The sequence below is a fragment of the Psammomys obesus genome, unplaced genomic scaffold (assembly GCF_907164565.1).
Source record: "Psammomys obesus unplaced genomic scaffold, mPsaObe1.curated_primary_1811, whole genome shotgun sequence".
Classification (NCBI taxonomy): Eukaryota; Metazoa; Chordata; class Mammalia; order Rodentia; family Muridae; genus Psammomys; species Psammomys obesus.
Window position 1 is genome coordinate 12,251,410 of NW_026596039.1, and position 24,325 is coordinate 12,275,734.

General features: G+C 44.1%; 1 protein-coding gene and 1 pseudogene across 1 annotated transcript; both read left to right on the forward strand.

Moving 5' to 3' along the window:
• Positions 1 to 1,279: 1,279 nt before the first annotated feature.
• On the forward strand, positions 1,280 to 1,914 carry LOC129687591 (heat shock protein HSP 90-alpha A2-like; annotated as a pseudogene).
• Positions 1,915 to 12,331: 10,417 nt separating this feature from the next.
• Plet1 (placenta expressed transcript 1) lies at positions 12,332 to 23,068 on the forward strand. The gene is made up of 4 exons (XM_055622257.1): positions 12,332 to 12,535; positions 17,075 to 17,276; positions 19,323 to 19,381; positions 22,052 to 23,068. The coding sequence occupies exons 1-4, from the start codon at positions 12,349 to 12,351 to the stop codon at positions 22,315 to 22,317; spliced, it is 714 nt and encodes a 237-aa protein (XP_055478232.1). The 5' UTR covers positions 12,332 to 12,348; the 3' UTR covers positions 22,318 to 23,068.
• Positions 23,069 to 24,325: the final 1,257 nt, after the last annotated feature.

Genomic DNA, 24,325 nt, shown 5'->3' on the forward strand with positions numbered 1-24,325 from the left:
CTCCCAGGGAGGAGACCACATACAAACCCACCTTGGAGTGTCCAAGCACTCACCCCCATCCTAACTCCTCCTCCTCTGTGGGTGACCCCTCTCCTCCTTCCTCTTCTGTTTAGCATGGGAGACACAGAGCCCTGACTTCTCTTGTCTTATTTCACTTCCTCTCCCGCCAACCCACTCTCACCAGCCCACCAGTGTCCTCAACACTTCAGCGTCTGCCTTAAAATGAATGAAATCAACTTCTTCTTTCAGGGAGGCCGTGGGGCCTAACCTTGGGAAGTCGATCAGACAGTGAATAATACCCTTCTGGAGACACAGCCTTCCAGGTCCTCCTTAAACACCCACCCATGCCTTTGCCACAGCAACAGAAGGCACCTGAATACCTACCTCACAAGGCAAACTTTTAGGCTCCTGGTTTCTGGACTGTGGATATCAGAAGCCTAGATACAGCACCATTTTTTTAATTTTTTCAAATAAGGACATTTAAAAATAAACAGTTGAAATAAGAGAAAAATATCTGAAATATATATGATTTCATTTAAAAGGGATATTTAGACAAAAATATCAAAAAACTGAGGTGAAGAGGCAAATGGTCAACCCTGAAAACATCCATTCAAAAACTTAACAGGTAAAAAAAATAAAAAATTAAAAACTTAACAAGTGATATTTAGGAACATATATACATATACAAATACATGTTGCCCTGCAATGACAACTGATAAAAAATGAGGCCATGAATTTGAAGGAGAGAGGGGAGGTGTATACAGGAGGGTTTGGGGGAAGGAGAGGGAAGGGGGAAGTGTTATAAATAATCTCAAAAATAAACAAATTGAAAAACTAGGGCAAGCAAGATGGCCAAGCAGGTAAAGCTGGCTGACACTAAATATGACGCCTGGAGTTTGATTCCTAAGACCTGCATAGTTCATATTTTTAAAAGATAAACTTTTAAAATTTTTTAACTTTATTTGTTTGTTTGTTTATTATTTGGTGTTGTTTTGTTTTGTTTTGTTTTTGAGACAGGGTTTCTCTGTGTAGCGTTGGCTGTCCTGTATGCTCTTTGTAGACCAGGCTGGTCATGAACTCACAGTGATCTACCTGCCTTTGCCTTCTAGAGTGCTGGGATTACAGGCGTGCACCACCAAGCCTAGAGACATTTAAAATTCTTTTACTGCTTTTATTTGTTTATCCTGTATGTGAATATGTATCTGGGTGGGCAACCTCAGAGTTCCTTACCACTTCTAGTGTTGCAACACAGAAGAACCTGTGCAGTCACTCAACCAAGATGTCTGAGGAAACCCAGACCCAAGACCAACTAACGAGGACAAAGAGATTGAGACTTTTGCCTTTTGAGCAGAAATTGTTGTTAATGTTACTGATCATCAATACTTTCTACTCAAAGAGATCTTTCTGTGGGAACTCATTTCAAATTCGTCAGACATTCTGGATAAAATCAGATATGAAAGCCTGGCAGATCCCAGTACCTACACTCTGGGAAGGAGTCACACACTGAGCTCACTCCCAGTGACCAAGGTCAAACCATCACCACAGTAGAACTGGAGTGTCCAAAGCCAATTTGGTTAATAATCTCAGCACTGCTGCTCACCCTGGAACCAAAGCCATCAAGGAGACTTTGCAGCTAGTGTGAACATCTCTACAATTGGCCTGTTAGGCGATGGTTTTTATTCTCTGTATTTGTTTGCTGGGAAAATGGCTATGATCACCAAAGAGGATGATGGGTAACATGCCTGGGAATCCTCAGCAGGGGACCAGTCACAGCAAGGACCGAGGACTAGCACATGAGACTCTATGGGTCTTGGAACAAAAGTTACCCTGTACCTGAGAGACGACCAGATGGAATGCTGACAGGATAGACAAATCAGGGAGGTTGCAAAGAAACATTCTCAGGTTCTTAGCTGATGAGGTTAAAGAAAAGGAAGAGGAGGGAGTGGTGGTGGCACAGGCCTTTAATCCCAGCACTCCAGAGGCAGAGAGGCAGGTGGACCTCTGTGAGTTCGAGGCCAGCCTGGTCTACAAAATGAGGTCCAGGACAGCCATGGCTATACAGAGAAACTCTGCTTGAAACACCCCTCCCCCAAAAAAGAAGAGGGGTAAGGAGAAGAGAATAGAGGAGGGGAAGGAGAGATGGTTGGGAGAGGTCGTCTGATTTAAACATGAAATGGTGTTAGTTCTGAAGAAGGAGGAGGAGAAATGAAGAAAGAGAGGAAGGAGAGAGAATGAAAAGTGACAAGAAAAAAATATCTGATTAAGGAAAAGTACACTGATGAAGAGGAACTCAAGAAAACAAAACCTATTTAGACCAGAAATGCTGATGGCACTAAGTACGGTGGATGATGTAAGAATCTGGCCCACAGTTGGGAAGAGCCTTTGGAGATGGAGGTTTTTTTCTGTTGAAGGACAGTTGGAATCCCAAGTTCCTTTTATGTTTCAAGATGTGATCCTTTTGATATATTTGAAAACAGAAGGAGAAGGGACAAAACCACAAAAAAACAAACAAAAAAGTTTTTTCTACAGAGTTCTCATCATGGGTAACCATGAAGAGCCAATCCCCAAGAATGAATTTCATTAGAGGAGTGGTGGGTTCCAAGGAGTTGTCACTAAAGAATTCCAATGAAATGTTAAAAAAAAAAAACCAAAAACAGAAAAAGCAGCAAAAATTTTGAAAGTTGTCAGAAAGATTTTGATAGAAAAAATAAATGTTCACTGAATCTTCTAAAAACCCTGGAATTAATGGAGACTCCTAAAGTCAGAAGAAGGTTTCAGAGCTGTGATCCTGTCTCTGACTACATGCCTTATTCTGACAGTGAGAAGCAGCAAAATGAAGGCAAACCAAAAGCATGTCTCTTCTATCACAAGGCTAATTGGCCTCTGCAAGTGATCTGTACGACTGAGCTCATTAACAAGCAGTGTGCTCAAGCTGAAGAAGTTTAAAGGGAAGACCTTAGAGTCAGTCACCCAAGAGGGTTGGGACTCCCAGACAAGGAAGAAGAGAAAGAGAAAAAGGAAGATAAAAAGACAAAGTGAGAAAACCATGGAAGACCTCATGGGTGGGGGAGGTGGGAGCAGAGATCACGCCAAACCAATTGGTGACATTCCCATGCTCTATTGTCACAAACACATGTGGATGGACTGCAACGAAGGGTGACCAGGAAGCAGAGAGACCCTCAGCAGAGGCTGACAAGGACAAGTCTGTGAAGGGTCTCATCTCTTGCTGTCTGGAACTGCATTCTTGTCCACTGGCTTCAGTGTGGAAGATCCCCAGACCCCTGCTGCCAGGGCCCATGGGATGCTCAGACCTGCTCTCAGACTGAGAAGGACAGCCTCACTGTGGATGACTGAAGAGCGGCAGCCGTTGAAGGAGACAGCAACACATCATACGTGTAGAACGAGACTAAAATTCTCTAGGAAAAACACTTATTCACTTGTTCAATGCTTACCTTCATCCCCTCTGAGGAGACATTTCCCAGGACGCTTTGTTCTGTTTTGTGCTAGCATTCTAAGGTTCTCTAAGGCATGATACTTAACAAGCAGATAGGCTTTCTTTCTACTCTCAACCAATGCCCCCAGCCTCGGGCTATAAAGCAAAGCTAGTAACACTTTTTCCAGTTTTGCATTGGTTTATTTATTTTTAAAATATCTTTAGCTAATTTTTTTTAGAATTATATACAATATATTTTGACCATATTCACTCACCTCCCTCAACCCCTCCTTTGTTGTGAAACTGTTTTTAATAGTCTTATTTTGTTGTGTAAGCATTTGGGCCTGTGTGCATGTCTGTACACCACGTGTGCCTGGTGCCTGTGGAGGTCAGAAGGTGTCAGACCTCCTGAACTGGCTTTACAGATAGTTTTGAGCCACCGTGTGATTTCCAGACCCTTTATTGTAAAATTTAGCATAAGGCCTTATTTACCTTGTGGTCTAACATGTTTTCGGAGTCATGGACTTCTTGGTAGATCAAATCTTTTGTCACCGTGTTCTTAGATATGTCTTAATTTTTAGAACAACAACAACAAAAGTTAAAATGGCTTGAGTTTCATCCTGTAGGATCTACTTGCTAAATCTTCCACCTCTTGTGGTTAGGTTAGCATGGATTAGTACTTTAGGAATAAGTTAAACTGAAACAAGCTGGTGGGAGGGATTCCCCACAGCTTCTTTTCCACAGTAAAATATTGAGGAACAAAACTCTAACTTCCCTATGACCTGTAAAACTGAATGGGAAGTAGCCGAACCAGACTTATAAATGGAAATGTCCTGACCAAGTCACATTCTGCTCTAAAAGGTAAATACAGATGAGAGAGACGGGGTGGGAAATAAACCAGAATAAAAAAGGCAGTCAAAAGTTTTCAAATAAACGCATACATTTGGTTTTCTTTCTTTCTTTCTTTCTTTCTTTCTTTCTTTCTTTCTTTCTTTCTTTCTTTCTTTTCTTATCTTACCACTTTGTTCTTGCTTCTATCATTCTACAAAGACAAGTGAGGGGTTTCCCAGGCTGTCTCTGGGGGCTGTGGCCAGCCTGGTAATTTGACAGCTGACTATAGTGTCCCCTTAGGCACCATGGGCTTGAGCAGCCAAACACCAAAGTAAGGACAAATGACACAAGCCCAGCCATCAAAGTATATTATCGTGTACATCACGCTGTGCACTTAAAAGCACAAGTACATAAAATGAGGACAGCGGCGTGATCAGAGAAACGCTTGAGCAAAGACATAACAACTGACTGCTGTAACAGTAGGCTTTAAGGCCCACAAACAATGAGTAGGTTAGGCAAGAGTCTCAGATGTACTAGAAAGCATACACACGGCAAGTTAAAATATGCTGTATTTTGGCTAGATCTGAATAGAAAACGCTAAGCTGAGCTCACACATGCTAACTAACCAACCAGGAGAGCTGTCAGAAGAGGGTCTCTATAGCATGGAAGCTATACAGTACGGGAGCTACACCATAGGGTGCTGCAGAATGCGGGAGCCGTGCAGTGGAAGAGCTAAATAGTGCTGGGGCACTATTTAGGAACTCTGGCCAGTGAAAAGACATTTGGCCAGGATCCATATACTTCTACGATTGGGGCAAGTTCTTCCGTTTTACTGTGCTGTTTCCTCAATCGGGTTGGAAGGGGCAACACGACAATTCTTTCTTAGGAGGAGACGAGGTTAAAGTTCCTAAAGTGTCACCTAACGGCGAACTGTGGGAATAAGAAGGCTAGCGGGCATCTTCTAAAATGCTGATCACTGTTAGCCTGGAAGCACAGAGGCTACCCTCATGACTGTGACACACACCACTCTAAGGCAACCGTCAAAGGCACAGTTAGGTCAGCACCTATGGACTTGAAGGTAGAGGCTCTCTGCCCTGTGCCCTCTGGCCCTTCTTCCTAGAGTGAGGCCAGCACACTGACATGCCGTGGTGGGCGGGGTGGGGTCGGGGGAGCCCTACCCCAGAAAGGGCCTCGCTTGTTGCATCTTTGCCTGCAAACCCAGACACCATCCTCTTGCAATCATTCAAAAGGCTCAGGCAGGTGAGCTCAAGCCTGGGGTTCTCAGGACTTCGGTCTCAGCCACATCATGACCACACTGTTGACATACTTAGGAGACAAGATCAAAACCCCAGGGCTCCTCAGACCAGCAATCCCTGCCTCTAGCGTCGGCCTCTTCTGGTGGATTTAAGGGACTCTCCTTTTAAACTTGGACCTTGGAGGGACAGGTGCCTTCTATTCCCTGATAACTGTATTTCCCAGAGGGACCAATGAGAAAGTGCAGCAACTGATGAACTTTCTACAGAAAGAAGAGGGAAGGAGAAAGAAGAAAGAAAGGAGGAAGGGAGGGAAGGGGGGGAATAAAAGGCAAATTAACATATTTAAAACTTTTAAAATACTGTTCTGACATTCTACCTGACACCTCAAACAATTCACATACAGCTCTCCTTAATATTCAGAAAGATATCCAGAATTGGTGCTTTGGTCCCAACTCTTAGAAAAAGAGATTTGAGCTGAAGGGGTAGCTCGGGGTAGGACCCCCGGGCCTAGCAAGCCCGAGGCCTTGGGTTTAATTTCTAGCCCTTACCTCACCACCACCTCCCCCCAAAAAACATGGAGACTAGAATTTAAATAGTTTTGAAAAAGCCAGTGTTATGTACAACACTGGACACTAAGCCCTGTCATAACCCACCACCCCAGCTCACCTACGAAGCCCGCAGTATAAATAAAGGCGTGTATAGATGAAATTCACCCTGGGGGTCTTTAGTTCATCCTCAGGGTTTCAGCGTCATTACCGCCACTCCCAGAGCTTCCCCACACTTCCAAAGAAGCAGCAGTTAACACTCCCTTCCCTTGCCCCCTTCCTCCAGGCCTGCCAACCAGACCTGGCAACCGATTCCTGCTTCCCATGTCCGCGGAGGGGCTGCCTAGTCCAAACATCCACATAAGGGAAATCACACAGCACATGGCCTTCTTTGTCAGGCGCTTTCAAAGTGTAGTCTACCCCAGCATTTTCTCCGCTGGCAGTGCGTGAAGCGACACTTCATTCCTGCTTTTAAGTGACAGTCCATTGTAAAAACAACACCACATTTTGCTTATTTATTCAAAGTGGATTTGGAGTTATTGGGAGGAATGTTTCTGTAAACACTCATGTAGATATTTTCATGGGGATTCAAGGTTTTTAGTCCTTGAGATAAATACCCAGGATTGGAGTTCGGGGGCCATACAGTAACAACTCTATGTTTAACTGATTAGATGCCGAGCATTTTCAATAGGCGGCCACATCGTTTTCTATTCCTGCTGGAAATACACAAGTGTTTGTTCCAGGGAGGGTCTCTATGCCACACCAAAGACTGAGTCATTGTTACCCATCTAGGGTTATAATCTGTGCCCAAAATCCAGGTCCAGCCACCCATCTGCAATAAGACAATTAAAAGAACCAAGCTGAAAGGGACACTTACTTATGTGACCACAGTGAGAACACAGACTTGAGGGATTAATGACACTCTTTGTCTCTCCTCTCAATATGGCAACACTGAATAAATCTCCTTTTCCTGGTTTTCATTTTTTTCTTTTCTTTCTTTCTTTTTGTTTTTGTTTTGTTTCTGTTTTTGTTTTCTTTTGTTTGTTTTGTGTTTTGTTGTTTTTGTTCTTTCTGTTTTTGTTTATTCCAGACAGGGTTTCTCTGTGTGGCCTTGGCTATCCTGGACTCGAGTTGTAGGCCAGGTTGGCCTCGAACTGACAGAGATCCACCTGCCTCTGCTGGGATTACAGGCATGCACACTGTTCCCAGCTTAATTGGCTCTTTTAATTGGCTCATTGAGGGCAGGTGGCCAGACCTGACCTGGCTCACAGGCTGTGACCCCCAAGTTTGTTCTCATTATTGTGGTGTCTATGGTGTCACTGTTATCCTAATTCACATTTCTCTAATGACTAATGTTGCTGAGTGCCCTTCTACGTGCATAGTCAGCACACTATTGCTTTGGAGAGGGTGTTCAAACTCTCTGCCCATCTATACACACACACACACTATTTTTTTTTTTGAGACAAGGTTACCCTGGCTGTCCTAGAGTCTCATTGTAGAACAGGCAAGTTTCAAACTCAGTGATCCACCTGCCTCTGCCTCCTGAGTGCTTCATTTAAAGGCATCTGCCACTGTTACTCTGGTCACACACATTATTCTTATCAGATATGTAAGATTCATAATATCCTCTCCAATTATGTGAGCTATCTTTCACTTTCCTTTATAGTGACTTTTGAAAAACAGAAAAATTTTAGTTCTGATAAAGTCCAATCTATCTTTTTTTTTTCTCTTTTTCTTTTCCTACTTTTGTCTTGGGTAGCACACCTAAGGAGCTATTGTCCCAACAGAGGCCAGAAAGATTACACATTTTCATAGTTTTATATTTAGATCCTTGGTTCAACAAGAGTTAATGTTTATATATGGTCCAACCTCATGCTTTCGAATATGGATATCCAGTTTTTAACAGCATCTGTTGAAAATATTGTTCCTCCCCCATTGCACTGTTTTATTCCCTTTGTCATACCATCAGTTGGTCAGGGTTGGGCAATATGTCTCGTTGGTACAGCGCTTGCCTGGTATGTGCAAACCCCTGGGTCTAAGCCTAAGAACCAGAAAACACTCAATAAGTCACCTGCTCATGAACACAGGGGATTACTTCTGCCTTGTCGATCTACATGGCTGTTCGAAGGCCAGTACCGTCCTGTCCCATCATACCTCTGTCGTTAGTTTTTAAATCACTCAGACTGCTTTGTTTAGTTTTTCCAACATGATTTTAACTATTCTGGGTACTTGCAGTTTTCAGTATATGAACCTTGCACTCCTCTTGTTAACTCCATTCAGGTGAGCAATCTTAATGTTTACTCACACTTCCTGCAGCCAGTTTAAATCTGTTGGACAATCTTAGTAGTTTTTAAAGTAGTGGTTTTTTTACTATTAGGTATTGTCTTAGTCAGTGTCCTATTGCTGTGAAGAGACACCATGAGCATGGTAACTCATAAAAAGGAAAGCATCTCATTGGAGCTGGCTTGCAGGTTCCGAGGTTTAGTCCATTGTCCTCATGGTGGGAAGCACAGCAGCCTAGAGGTGCTGGAGAGTAACTGAGAGGTCTACATCTAGATCATCAGGCAGCAGGAAAAGAGAGGCACCGGGCCTGGCTTTAGCATTTGAAACCTCAAAGCCCACTCCCCCAATGACACCCTTCCTCCAGCAAGACACCTCCTAATTCCTTCCCCTTCCATGAAGGAGCACAACTCCCTAATGACCAAGCATTTAAACATACTATACAGACTATAGGAGTCGTTCCTATTCAAACCACCACAGGGGCTGGTGGCTTTCTGTGAGCTCAAAAAGTCATTAATCAATTTAATTTACTGTTGGAATTTTAACTGCAGAACTTGTATTTGGTTCTCTATGTTTTTAAAACCATCCCTGTCTCTTTATTGTTACTCTTTATTTTGATCAGGCTTAATTTTATGTACCTTCCTTCAACTCTTTAGACACAATTCCTAATTCTTTAAATATATTAAATATATTTCTAATTTATAATAAATATAAATATATTATATCTAGTAAATTCAACAACTGGATTCCTTCAGGTACAGTTTCTGTTTACTGATAAATTTTCCCTTCTTTCTGGGCCATAGTTTGTTGTTGTTGTTAATATGTATTGTAGTCCTTCTCTCCCCTGTGCTGAGAATCAAACTCAAGGTCTTGTGTGTGTTAGGCATGCTCTGTCTGTGAGCTACACGCCTAGCCCCAATCTTGTAACTCTTTGCTGCAGGCTGACCGTTCACACACCATGATGTGTCAACTCTAAGTACTAGATTCCCTCCCCCTCCCTGCAGTGTTGCCTATTGCTGCTGCTGTTATTGGTTTCTGAGTTTCTTTTACTGATTTTATAGGATCTGAATTCCTTAGCATGATGACCCCTGAGTCCCCATTTAGTTAACTTACTGGTTGGACTAATGAATAGATAGTCCCAGGATTCAATGAGCACTCCTCCTCCCTCTGTGTTCTGGGCTTGTCTTCTGTGGCCAGCTGGGCAGTTTATGGTTCTAACCTTAGAGTTTTCCTGTTTGTGAGAGTCTCAACATGTATCAAAGGTGAGAGGGGTTTTCCTGGCCCTTTCCTAATCACATGTGGAACCATGTGCACACAGGAACTAGCTTCCTAGGAATCTGCTGGAGCATTCGAAATTCTCTATGAATATGTTTTATGTTGTTTTAATTCATTCTCTTGGTCCCAAATGGAATCACTGCCTCAAGACAATGCTTTAAAAACCCACTTTGACCAACACCCTAATAAGGCTGTTCACAGAGAAAGTTCTTAATCCAATCAAAATAGTCATAAGTTCTAAGAATGAAACTTTATAAGAAGATTCCAGAAAGGTCACACAGACAATTCACCAGAGATGTGACTATTTTGGAAGACCCCAAACCTAGATTCTTCCACCGGTTACTACTTTTCTGGCCTCTACAGTTGCCATAGTAACTTGTCAATTTCTGTGGCCACCATGGCAATGAGGTTAGAGAGTAGGTCCAAACAAGATAAAACACCACTGCAATCACTGTTTTCAACTACATCCAACCACTCTGGTTACTTAAATTCATTTCCAGATTAATCCACAAGATGACCAACAGAGCAAACTAGCCAGGCCCAGGGGGGAGCTGTGGAGACTGAAACACCAACCAAGGACCATGCGTGGACTGGACTTAGACCCCCTACACAGATGTAGTAAATGGGCAGCTTGGTCTTCATGTGAGTTTCCTAGTAAGGGGAGTAGGGGTTATCTCTGACATGGACTCTGTTGCCTGCTTTTTGATCATTCCCCCTCTGGAAGAGCTGCCTTGCCAGGCCACACAGGAAGAGGATGCACTCAGTCCTGATGAAACTTGAGGTGGGGGCTAAGAGAGAGGGAGGTTAAGGCTGGGAGGACAGGAGGGAGGGGCCTACAATAGAGATATAAAGTGAATTAATTAATTAATTTTTTCTAAAGGGTTTTGAAAAGCAAATTTTGACAGTTATTGCTGATATTTTCACTGCTAGTGTCGAACAGATTTTCCAGAGAACCTCAACCAAGACTTCATGTTTCCTTGAAGGGACGCTTGAAATTATTACCTGTGATTCAGGTCCTGTAAGTACTTCTGAAAGTAAAGAACCCATGTGGAGGAAGGAAAGAGCCAATTCCCACAAGTTCTTCTCTGTCCTACACAGACACACACACACACACACACACACACACACACACACACACCACAGGGGTAGCATATACAAATTAATTAACTAAACATTTAGAAACTATTGTCTTGGCTCAATAGTATTTTTATTTCTTTTCTACCCACGAAGTAACCTGCTTCTTCTCTCTCATCTCTTCAGTGAGTAAATTATAAAATTTTAGGAGGCGTGGGAATAGGAAAAAAATATTTTCTAACTTTTAAAAATAGTTTCCCTGTGCACTGGTACCATGGAGGGAAGTTTCAGAAACAATGTGGACCAAAGCGTTTCTTTCCAAATAAGCAAATAAATAACACGCGCTGGGGGTGTGTCTCAGTCGGCAGAGTGCCTGCCTATCTTTCAGGAAGCCCTCGATCCAGCCCTCAGTGCCGTATCAACTGGCTGTGACAGTGCGCCCATGCAATCCCAAAACTCGGGACGTTGAAGCAGAAGGACCAGAAATTGAAAGTCCTAGCCTGCAGCCATGGCCCAGTGGTTAGGAGCTCATGCTGCCCTTACAGAGGACTCCCACTCAGAACCAACATCAGAACTGCCTATAACTCCAGTTCCCGCAGACCAGACAGCTCTGGCCTTCCAGGGCAAGTGCACTCACACAAACATGGAATTAAAAATAAAATAAACCTCAGGTATGGTCGTACACGCCTTTAATCCCAGCACTCAGGAAGCAGAGGCAGGCAGATCTCTGGGAATTAGAGGGCAGCCTGGTCTACATGGCTTGTTTCGGGACAGCCAAGGTTACATAGTGAGAATCTGGCTCAAAAATTAAATAAATAAATAAGTATATGTTTTTAAAAGGTTCAAGGTCATCCTCATGTCCAGAGAACTTGAGGCAAGCCTGGAATGCATGAGATCCTCTGTCTTAAAAAGAAATAAGAAGAGCTGTCATGGTGAAGGCTCTGTGACAAAAGACATCTGCCACTAAACCTAACAGCTTGAGCTCAATCCTAATGACCCATGTTATGGAAGGAAAGAAATGACTCCTGAAAGTTGTTCTCTGACCCCCACCACAAACACACACACACACACACACACACACACACACACAAGCACGCATGCATATACTGTGGCCTATATATCTATCTCCCTGTCACTTCAACCCCCAGACAGAATCAACAAATGTAATTTAAAAATAAGTAAATAAATATCCAGTTATTCCAGGTCTAGACTAGTCATGAGGTGATGTAGAAACTGGAGGAGATAAAGAGAGAGTCTCTGTGGATTAAAGCAGGGCTTCCAAATAGACCACCTACGTGCAAATTACTCAACTGTGGACTTCCACTTTCTGGCGGTTACCACTTCTCGCCAGCCCTTTCCACTTCTTCAGCTATCAGGTGCTGAGATGAGGGACATGTGAGATAATTTGCCAGTCTTCTTGGGCAAAACTGTAATTGGTAAAGCAGCATTGGTGACACAAAAAGTGGAGGTTGGTGATTCATTCCGGTGATGTCTTGGGCCAAATTCCAGAAGGCAGTATTTTCAGGAGGGAGGGAGGGCGATTTGCATGCATGACCTCACCCAGAAGCCCAGCCCCAGAGCATATAAACAGGAGAGCCTTCACTCCTCGCCAGTCTTACTACCGCCAGGCCCAGCAACCAGACAGACCAGGACCATGGCTGTGCTTCAATCCGTGCTGCCACACCTTAGGCTGCTTGTGTGTCTGGCCCTGTACTTTTCTCCCGCCTTCTCTGCAAGTGATAACGACTCCTGCATGATCTTCGATAAAGTCTTTTCCTCCGACACCTTGGGTATCAACATCACTGAGGCTAACATTGCTGACGGGTACACAACCTACACAGGTGAGTGAAAGCCATTCATTCTGCTGTCCTTTGTTCTCCACAGAACCTTAACCAGACTCTCAGAATGTACCCCTCCATCGCTGCTCTCAATGCGTGTGTGTGTGTGTGTGTGTGTGTGTGTGTGTGAACAAGATGGAAACTGGAGAGGGGTGGCTAATCTATGAAAGAGTGGGTTGGAAGGACCATTTCTGTAGTTTCCTGCCCATGACTAAATCACAGGTGCTGTTAAACCGCATGTGCCTAAATGAACTAACCCCGGCCAGATCCCACCTAGGCAAAGATCTGGCTGCTTTAAATGGGCATGGTGTTATTTGAGGGGTTTCACAGCAGCCTACAATCCTATCACATCCCGTTGACAAAATGACTGTCCCTCGCAGGACACCAGGAAGGATGACTTGCAGTTAGTGTCTGCTGAAAACTGTGTGAGCTAAGGGAAAACTTCAGTAGCCCACCTCATGGTGAGCAGCCTGAGGCACGGAGGTGTTAAATGACTCACTGGGAACTCACGGACTGGAAGTAGCAGAAGCTCTGTGAACCTTGGTTGGTCAATCCTAACCTGATGTTCTCCTTAGAAGTATCTAGAAAGTATTTCATAACTTTCCCCTTGGGGATTCAACAAACCTACACGTTAAAGAATATGCTTTCTACCTAGCTAAATTTTTTTATTCATTTTTTAAAGCATCTTCAGTTGATTTTTTAAAATTTTTTTATTATTATAGCGTGTGCTCTTTTGTGATGTGTGTATGTGTGTACACAGAGTCATGCACACGTCCTGGCACTCATGTGGAGGTCAGAAGATAAGTTTGTGGAGTTTCTCTCCTCCCCTATCATGTGTGTCCTGAGGCTTGATTGAACTCAGGTCACCAGGTTTTCACGGCAACTGCCTTTACCCACTGAGCCCTTTCACCTGCCTGCCCTCCCCCCACACTCACCACAGCTAGTTTTATAACAGCAGCAGCATTTTTTTTTTTTTTTTTTGGTGCTTCATAGATGAAAACATGACACTAGGCAGACCTGTTGATACTCCCCGTTTCTAAGATGAGAAGACAGACACAGATGCTGGGTGACTTGCTCCCAGTCACAGAGCTGTGGAAATGGCAGAAGTAAATGTCAATCCACATTATAACGTTAACACAACTTACTATGTGCTGGTATTGCTCTAAGGGGAAAATGCTATTATTAACTTCCATTTTACAGGGGAGAAGGAAGACACATAGAAGTCAAAATTTTACCCAAGGTCACCAGAATGTAACAGAACTAATATGTGAGCCTAAGGAGCATAGCAAAGGCCCACCATTCCTAACTCCTTCGTCACCCTTCCCCTCTTAAAAGTCTAAGCAATTTTTTGCAGAGACCACCATGGTAACAGCCGGTACTCCCGGTCTGCAGACCCAGCCTCACAGGTGAACTGCTCTGCCTTGCCTTCCCACACTCATCCTGCTTGTCTCTCTACTGTTTCCTGGGGATGTCACTACGCAGGCTCTCCTGCTGTAACAGGGCTATGTCCCACTCTCTTGAGAAGTGGTCTTTTCATACCAAAGCAGGGAAGATAAGTCTGTAATTCAAGACGAATACTAGGTTAGTGTGTATATGAATCCATTACTGCAAGAGCGATTTCAGACCTCCAATGAAAGATTGCACAGCAGGAGAGTGTCAGGTCTGCTGCTGAAATGGGAGAAAGAGACATGAAATAGAGGGAGATAAGAGGAAGACCTGGAGCCGGTCTGAAAGGAGGAAGGCAGGAAGGGGGAAACAGGAACAGTGGGGAAGAGGGCAACCGCAGCTCCCGTAGCCTCGGGGAAAGAGAAAAGAACTCAGCTTCCTTGAGTGCCTACGCTTTGCTCTTTTATCAGATTCCATTTCAAACCAAAACCTGTTGGAGTTCCGAGCTCGGAGGTAAATCTGACTCATACTTTAAACTGAGGGCCAAAAAAACCTCTGTCTGTGGGGGGTGAGAAGGGCTGGATTCCACACCTACAGTTACGAAGAAGGCCTTCCAAATACCTCTGTAGCACGCCATGGCCGGGACTCGGGCCTTCTGGAGACCTTCTGTCAGCCACCTTTCCTTGTTTTGGCTTGAAATCTTTTCCATTTCAGCATTGTGTCAACATTGGTAAGCCATGTATAAATGGCTTGGCAGACCCGAGATGGCCACAGCTTAGCCAGCATCTCAGAGACCCTCCTGGACCTGTTAAAGAAGGAAGCCTATAATATTTACCCTGAGACGTTGCTCAGTCAGCCTCTGCCCCGTTGTTCATTTCTATGGACAAAAAAAAAAAAAAAAAAGGATGTAATTTAGCACTTCCTGAACTTTCAGGCTTTAAGGACATTGGACTCCACTGGATAAAGGACTGTTTTTTATTTCTAAGTGCTAGAGACAGAACCCAGGGCCTTGAAGCCACTAGACAAGGTGATCTACCACCAAGCTACACCCCACCCAGCCTCAATTCGGGGCTTTAGAATCAGTCAAAAACACTTGTTTAGTGCCCGGATACTGACCGATGAAACCATAAAATGTAATTAAGTATTTAATGCTATAGAAGGGGGTGTGAATGTTTCAGATATGAGGGGGAAAACAGGACTAAGTTAGACCAGAGAAGGGAGGGGAACAATATCTGGGTGTGGAAGTGGGGATGGGATGAATGATAACAAAGGAGAGCTCCAGACAGACACCCAGATGTGAGTGAACACGAGGGGCAGGTGCGGGTCAGATGTAACCAGGTGCGTTTGCAGGACAGGTTGGGGTGGGGCAGGTGAGAAACAGCTGCTGTCCCTAGAGTAAAATACAGACAGAGCGAGGCTGGGTGTTGGATCCGATCACTTCCGGGAGAGATGGGAATGTGAAAGCAGAAATGTTTAGATTCTCTAGATGTGTGGGCACACAGCCCACCTGACAGGTTATGTGAGGAAGTCTGGTCTGACCACCACATGTTGCAAGGCATCTTGAGGGAGGCTGAAGCCACAGAGCCAGAGACTGCAAGTGCTTAGGAAGGAAAGCTAAGCCCACAGTGAGAGGCAAAAGGCAGAAAAGGAACAGTCAAGAAAACACTGTTGGAGAGTGAAGAAGATTGCTGACTGACTATCTAAATGGCAGTATTGCACGTCATCTCTGCCATGCAACAATGCAAAAACTTACCACAAAAGTCGGCTCCCTTGAGTGAGCCAGAACAGACAAGATTTTGGCTCAGCTGACCCTCTTGGCAAAGCAAACCAGGGCAATAAAACACAATGTGCTTAAATTAGTATTAACGATCACAATTTATGCGATATGAAGCACCTGTTAGCATCTTCGATCCTATCAGGAGCCTTTGCTGATATGTAGCATCAACCCAGATGAGGGATAATGTCATCCCCCAGACCTGGAGCTGTGGCAAGCACAAAGTGGGAACTTGGGGAAAAAAAATATGTACAGGTCATCAGGGATGTAGCCTAATTTGTAGAGTGCTTGCCTAGCACACACGAAGTTCTGGGTTCAGTTTTCTGCATTTCATAAATCAGTCGTGGCGCTGCAATGTCTGTACACAAGACGGAGGGAGTTCAAGGTCATCCTCAGCCACATTTGAGTCCGGCTTAGGAAGAGGTCCTGTTTCAAAACACACAAACTGTCCCCAGTGGTCACTGAGGGAGAAGACGCCAGGGCTCAGAAGTGGCCTGTTCTGCCCCTGAGTACGAGAGCCAGGACACAGATCCGGACAGTCTGACCGTTGTGCTACTTGATGCACTTGCTTTGCTTTGGGAAGGAGCCTTGGAAGAAGTTTCAGATAACTGGCATGCCCCAATATTAAGAAATTTACTCATGCGGGCTCTTCTAGGGAGAAAAATGGAGAGACTAAAATGTCCTCATGTTGAAATTAACAAAATGTCAGCAAGGTCCCCTGGAAGCACAAGCAGGCTGGGTCACAGACCTCATCTGAATAGAGAATACCCCCACGATGTAATTTGGTCTTTGAATTAGGAACCTGTGGCTCAGACCTCAGTGCATCATACTTGGTCCAACCTCTGCCCTACTCCTACCCGCCACCTTCAACAACTGAGGCCAAGAGGATCAGTGCTTCTGGGGTCAGAAGCAGGGCTTTACTTTACTTGGCAACAGCATTCCCTTGTAGCACTTTCTAGGAGGCCTCCTAACCCATTCGGGGGAGGAGAGGTCAGCCTATTCACCCTTAGGGTCTGTCCACCTGTAGCAAAACCAGGGCCAGAGGATGCTCGGACTCATACCCACCTTTCACTGTAGAGTATTTGGGAAATAAAAAGCAACTCTGGAGACGACTATTAAAAATCATCTATAGCCCAGGCTGGCTTTAAACTTCTCTGTAGATGAAGAGGGTGCTGAACTCACTATCCTCCAAGTGCTGCAATGGCAGGCATGTGGCCACTGAGTTCCCAGTTGGTAGCTCTGTACTTTCTTCCAGGCCCTCTTCTTCAGTTTCTCTTACAGAAACAGGACCGTGCTGTCCATACTTTGTAACTTCCTTTGCCCACACTTTATTTTGGTTTCACTTGGCTCAGGTTAACTGCTTCCTCATCTTTTCCTCCTAGTGACAATCCCTGTGAACAATTCAGTCAGAGCCGTGATCCTGAAAGCAGTGAACCAGAGCAATGACACAGTGGGTACCTGGGTTGGAGCAACTGAGGGATGCAATGGCACCAGCTTCTACAATGTGACACACCCAAACAACTCAGCCATTCAGACAACGTGGAAAGTTCCAGATTCTGAGGATTTGACTACAGTCGACCTGCAGTAAGAGCTCATATCACTTTGGGCTTTTGAATTTTTATAACAGGTTGATACAGTTTCACGTTTATCTAGGACTAAACTAGACTGTGGGTGTGAGTGGAGAACCCAAGCAATGCCCAGTGCTCTGCATAATTAGGAAGACCGGGCACTGTTTTTCTCTCAAGTTCTCTGTGTTTAAACTAGAGAATTCTTTTTTTTTTAAGTTTCTGTTAGCAAACAAAATAATAGATTTTATTATGACATTTTATCATGTATATCATTGTACTTTGCTCCTATTCACTTCATTGCCTTTTCTTAGTCTCCCTTTCCTTCAGTTACCTACCTTCCTGCAACTAGTCCCCCTTCTACTTTCATATACACACACATACATACATGCTATACATGTATATATACACATATATGTATAAATACACATGCTATATATGTATATATATACATATATCTATATAATACAAATCTAGTGGATTATCATTTGTAAAGCAGACACTCATTTGGGAAATGTGTACCTAAAAGACAACTGAGATTATAATAAAAGTTTCCTCCTGTCATAAAAGATGGAAGCCCTGGGGTTCTAAGAAAAGGTCACATATAGCTAGCATTAAGCTTTCACAACAAATGTCTCTCACTCTGAGGACCTGATGACACTGACTTTGGAAACCAAGTGTTGTGAAGAACTTATGCTCCTGAAAGGGCAACCTGGCAATCAGGCTGTGTCCACCGTCAGCATCCCTGTCTCTGTGGAAACTGGCGATGCTGTTAACCCATTCTTTTCTCTCTTGCCACACTCTAGACCTAGCCAGGCTTCATCAGTTTTTGAGGAGGAACTGTTATGCCCATAGTGTGATAAATGAAAACAGAATCCAAAGAGAGCTACTACTATCAACCCTACCATGGCAACAGTTGCTTAGCAACCAGGCAGATCTTAGAATAAGGATGCTGAGCACACTGAGCACCCACAGGTGCAGTCTGCAGCGGCCCAGCAACGACAGCCTACAGGAGAAACAGTTACAGCCCGCCAACAATGTGGCTTGCACCCTCGCTTGTACACTCACGACGATACACTAGTCTTTCTGCTTGTTCATGATGTATACACTCATGGTCTTGATCAGCCACACTGATTCAAGGAGAGGGGACACAGGGAACACCACCATGGAGGGCACTATGCTACGCAGGGTACAACAGGATGTCAAAGGTCTCAGCCCATGGGATTTACAGAGAGGCTGGGAAACACGACCAGCGCACATGTGAGTACTGAGTGAAATGCTCCCTCTGCTTTCCCTGAACACGTAGATTCAGAAAGAGCAACGTTCCACTCTCTCCAGCCTTTCTCTACCTCACCACATGCATCACAACTGTAACTGACTCCTTAGCTAATTATCCGGATAGTCATAAAAATCTGCCTGTCAAGACACTGTAAATGTCATGAGCACAAAAGCCATGGCATGGGTTCACCGCTGTCTGCTCACACCAAGCACGGTGACTGCCAGACAGATGGGGTCCTTTCGTTAGTGACTTGCTGGATGTATAGACGAGGGCCCAATAGTACAATGGACCCATTGTTACCCTCAGAACAAGCTCTGAGGGTAACTTAGTGAACAGTAAATGCCTGCAGGACCTGCCCTCCAGAATTCAACCCTACAGTGGATAGAGAAGCTCATAGCAATTCAATATAACAAAAGACAAGAGATCTGTCCAGGTTAGCAAAAGGAGACTACTGAGTTTCTGAACAGATGTGACCAGGAAAGTTATTGCAAGCTTTTCAGGAAAGAATGAACAAGAGCTGAAAACGGGTACCAGCCTGTGGGGAGTTTCTAATGACGAAGCTGGTGAGGCTGGGACGTTAGGGAGCAGTTTGGAGTTAAGACCCTTGGAGGAGTCAGTCACATCAATACAAAGTAGGTCAATATTTAATGATCTGGTTATTGTGCAATATAAAAAGTATGCTCAGAACAGATTGACAGGATGGGTGATCCGGAAAGGCAAAAGGTTGTAGCTTGTGGGCTGCACGGACAAGGTCCTCACCATTTCTCTTACTGATTTGCTCTCCAGAGTCTTCAGAGTCATCAATCGCACCGCAATAGTGTCATCTGTGAGTCTGGAACAAACAAGTGAGTTCTGTTGCGAAATCATTGTATATTTGACAGTAAACTCAAGCAGTCTGGAAAGTTATTTTGCCCAGATAGCCATTGAGTTTCCCACACTCCTGGAACCTATGTGAGATTTTCCCCATTTTATGCTACATGGAAAACAAAAGCCCTCTCTAAGATTTGTGCAATTTTTCAGAAATCCCTATGGTCACCTTTGGCTCCAAGCCCCTGCTTCAATGGGGACTTTTTCTGTTAAGTACTAGACAGGCATCGATATGGAAAAGCAACATAATTCTCAGTTTCCACACAGAACCTGAAAGCCCCCTCACACAAGGACTTCACATAGTCAATTTTAACCAATTTTAGTCAATTTTAAGAGAATTATGAAGGGGTTGGAGGATGGAAGCTACTACTTATACAAAAGGCATTGTTATCCCCAGGCTCCTTAACCTTCTCTCTACTCCCCATTTTCCTATTTTCCTGTAAGACACCAAAGCATTCAAAACTGAAGTTCAGAAAGGAGAGTTAGCTCGCCTAAGAGCACAGAGAAAATCCACAGCAGAGTGAGGACTCGGATTCAACATCTTACCATTTTTTCTACTTTTCTTAGGCTTACGTTAAAATTAGAGAGATCACTTTGAGGCAGTTCTTATTGTAAGATTCAGCCAAGAGCATGTGTGAACCTTGGGTTCAACTCTTCAGCTTGTGGAGAGAGAGAGGAACCATTAGTCTCTCTCAATATCCAAATACCAGGCCTTCCTCATGAGCCGCAGAGCACTGGAAGGCAGAAATATCAATGTACTGCCAGTTTTTCTGTAGGTCATTTACTACAAAACGCACAGGCAGAATAATTATTACTAACAGCAAATTTTAAAGTGCGTATGCCTAATTAAACTATTGTATGACAGTGTTAATTGTTTCCTTGATGGTTTTCCCTCTGTGAAGTTATTTTCTTCTTCAAGGACATTTTTTTTTTTTTTAGAAAAACACTTGCAGAAATGCTAATAGAGGGGGAATGTTTATTTTTAATCATTAGCTCCATCCTAAGAAAACACAGTTTAAAAATCAGGGGACAGGCCAAAAGTGGTGGTGTGCACCTATGTTCCCGACAGTTAAGAGGGTAAGGCCAGAAGATCCCAACTTTAAGGCCAACATAGGCCACACAGAGAAAGACTGCCTCAAACAAAACAAAAGGATGAAAGGGGAGGGCAAAGCATGGCTGTGCTCTGCTCTCTGGCTGCATGGAATGCCAGAGAGACACTTGTCCTGGAGAAGAGCTAGAGAGAGAAGACATTGTCTCGGCCAGGGAGCCTTATTCCAGGCAAGCAGAATGCCTGGGCCTGTGACAATTTCCTTCTTCCTCTTATAACCAAGTCTTAAAGGGGAAGAAAGTGACCATGTGAGTGTGTGTATGTGTGTGTGTGTGTGTGCACACGCGTGCGAACACACACACACACACACACACACATTGGGAGGACAAAGGAGGACATCCTGTGCCTTCATCAATGGCTTCCCTTCTTATGACAAGATAGGGGCTCTCACTAACCTAGACCTTCCTATTTTCAGTTACGCAGTTGGCCAGCAAGCCCCAGCAATTCTCCTGTCTCTTCCCTTCCCCCCAAATACCTTTCTACTCATTGCTGGGGTTATAGGCCCTACTACCAGCTCAGGTGAGACACCCTTGAAGTGTCTGTGCTCCAAGCTCCAGGTTTTCTGGCATCACACAAGTCCCTAGGAGAGCAAGCCTGGCTTTCTTTGCTTCTCTGAAACCATCACTGAGTACCAGCATCCTGCCGGAACCAACATGAGACACTGCCTGTGGCTTGCAAGCCAGAGAAATAAAGTAAAGGATTTATACAGGGCATCTTAAGCTAAATTTAAGGCAGAGATCACTGTTCTTGGTTCTACATGATACTGAATTCTCGCTAGGACTTGGAATTAGCATTGGATCATATTTACATATTTACTACCTTGGATCATGTTTACATTAGAGTTAACAATAGGAAGATATTTGAGGGCAGACTACCCAACCAACGACAAATTCATGTTTTGTAAATTTTGTAGGCCTTCTCCTCATTTCAACAGACTATGCAGGGGCTGGAGAGGTGGCTCAACTCAGCAGTTAAGAACATATAGTTGCTCTCCCAGAGGACCAGGTTCAATTCCCGGCACCCATGTGGTAACTCCATCTGTAACTCCAGTCCCAGGGAATCTGATGCCCTCTTCCAGCCTTTGAGGGCACTACATATATGTGATACACATACAAACATGCAGGCAAAATATCTGTACACATTTTTTTAAATAAATAAGCAAAATAAACCAAAGAAGCATATAGACCCTAAGGACAGAGACTTACTTATTTTTGTTGCTTAGCAATCTGACCCTTCTAGCTTCCTTCAGCTTCCTTCCTGCAGCACTAGAGAAGTGTGGATTGCTGTTTGCTCATGATCTCTGGCTTTACTGTCTTAAAAAAAAAAAACTTTATTATTACTATGCATATGCATGCACCTTTTGTGTGAAGGTCAGAGGACATTTTGAGGTCAGTTCTCTTCTTTACATGAAATTGAATTCAATGACAAGTGCTTTTACCAGTAGAATCACCTTGCCAGCCTTTAACCTCTTTCTCTAATGCCTACCCACCTCCATACAAAGATCTGATAAAATTGGCTTCTTTGTTTGTTTCTCCTCTAGTGACAAGTGCAATCCTGACTCCAGCCCTACCTACAATTTCTGAGACCATCCAGACCACAGCCAAGACCACAGCCATGACCACAGCCAAGCCCACAGCCATGACCACAGCCAATAACTCAACCATGACCACAGCCAAGCCCACAGCCATGACCACAGCCAAGACTACGGCCATGACCACAAACCTGGCTATTAGCACTCTCAGCAGCCCCCTGGCAGCTACCCTCCACATCCTGCTTGTTTTTCTCATCAGCAAACTCCTCTTTTAAAGGAAACTGGGGAAGCAAATCTCAAGCCCCCACAGCATCTTCCCAAGCTCATTCCAGGCCAGTGTGTTTAAACTGAATGAAGGTTTTATGTCCTCAGTGTGCAACTCCACCACCTCTGACCACAAACCTGTGACACTCAGTAGTGCATTTGAAGGACACAAACGTTTGCCTGGATCTTTCAGGGCACAAATTCTGTTTTTTGTAAATACTTAGGCCATCCTAGTTGTAATCTGGAGTACTGATTCTCAGTTTAACATGTTGACAGGCAATCTGAACTTGTGTTTCTTCCCAAAGGATTCCCATGAGCCTCCTGGGTTTCAGGGTGGGGAGGGAATATCCTTCTTTACTTTCATGCTGATTTCTGGCCAAACCTACTCAGGTTACAAAGAACTTTTGTGACTTACATGACTGAAGGAGAAAAAGAAATGAGTGATAATCCTGTGGCCACTAGCAGATTCCCACTGTGCCCAGACCAGCAGGTTTTGAAGAATGAAAATATATGAAAACTATGCCTGAGAAGCCAATTACAGGGAACATGACTCTTTTTTCCCAAGTCAAATAAATGATACATTAAACAAGAATAATTAATGTGCTAAATTGAAAGATAAGCCTTAATGAATGACAAAATACAAAGTGTTACCTAATTTTATTTTTAAAACTATGAATGAAATTATGTGTGTGTGTGAATGTATGTGTGTTTTCAAAGACAGATTCTACCTTTGTCTTAATTTTTTTTCAGTCTAAGCTGCTGATTTCTTCCTTGATGATAATTTCCACTAAGAAATGGAAAAAAAAACTTATGTATATAGTACAATGTGAAACAAAAGTTATTTTCAGCAATAATCCTGTAATAAGAAATAAAATTTTCCTTTAACTCCTTTCGTACACCATCTAGGACCATTTACCTGGGGACGCACTGCCCACATCAATCTTTAATCAAGAAAATGTCCCACTGATTTGTAGACATCAGGCCAATCTAGGGGAGGAATTTTTCTGGTTTTAAGTTTTCCCTTCCAAGATGGCCCTGGTGTGGGTCAAGTTAACAAAAAGCTAAGGAGCACATGGTGTGAAGAAACTCCCTCATATGACTCTCTGCTAGGTGCTGACCCTGTTAGCTACTTTCATGTGTGCCACATGTGCAAGTCTCACAAAAATGTGCTGTCCTGATAGTTGCCTGGTCGTTCTGTACATTCATTCGTTCATTATTTACTTTACATCCCAATCGTAGCCCACTTTCTCCTCTCCTCCTGGCCCACTCTCCTCCCGTCTTCTCTTCCCCTACCCCTCAGAAAAGGGGAGCCTCCCCCTCCACCAGCAAACCTGCTCCAGCACATCAAGTCACACCTGGACTGTGCACATGAATCCTCTTCCTCCGTGGCCTGGCAAGGCAGCCCCACCAGGAGGAAGTGATTGAAAAGCATGCAACAGAGTGCTTGTTAGAGACAGCCCCTGCTCCCCTTACTAGGGAATCCACATGAAGACCAAGCTGCCTATCAGGTGTGTATGTGTAAGGATAAGAAGACAGAGGGGTCAGAGAACATCGACAACCAGCCCTAACCACAGAGCTAGTGGATGGGTACGGCAGCCCTCCCCTAATCACAGCTCTCTCGAGAGGCAGGGGAGAGGACCGCTGGTAAGTTTGGGGACAGTCTGATCTTCTCATAAGTTTAAGGCTGGTCAGGGATACACAGAAAGACCCTGTCAGAAGGGAGGGGGCAGAAAAGGAGAGACACCGCAGAGATGATGAGAGGCAGCACAGAAATACAGACAGCTCCAAAGGCTGGGTTTCCCACATAATCACAAGTTTCTGAGCTGGCTCTGCCCTTTAAGGGGCTGAAATAGGAGCCACCCCTGTTCACTGAGTGTGTCAAGACAACAATGCCATTTATGGCAGAAGCAGTTACTACAGAATCAACTGTAGCCACGATCACAATAAGTCTCAGTGTATGTCTTTGAATTCCCTGCAGTTTGTTGTTTTCTGAATGGAGACAGGCATTTATGTCTTCCA

What these genes read in the sequence shown, in the direction of transcription:
- Plet1 (XM_055622257.1), top strand. Translation starts at nt 12,349, where the DNA reads ATGGCTGTGCTTCAATCCGTGCTGCCACACCTTAGGCTGCTTGTGTGT. An exon ending in TTGACTACAGTCGACCTGCA is followed by an intron (nt 17,277 to 19,322) that starts GTAAGAGCTCAT and finishes TTTGCTCTCCAG; the next exon opens with AGTCTTCAGAGTCATCAATC. An exon ending in TGTGAGTCTGGAACAAACAA is followed by an intron (nt 19,382 to 22,051) that starts GTGAGTTCTGTT and finishes TTTCTCCTCTAG; the next exon opens with TGACAAGTGCAATCCTGACT.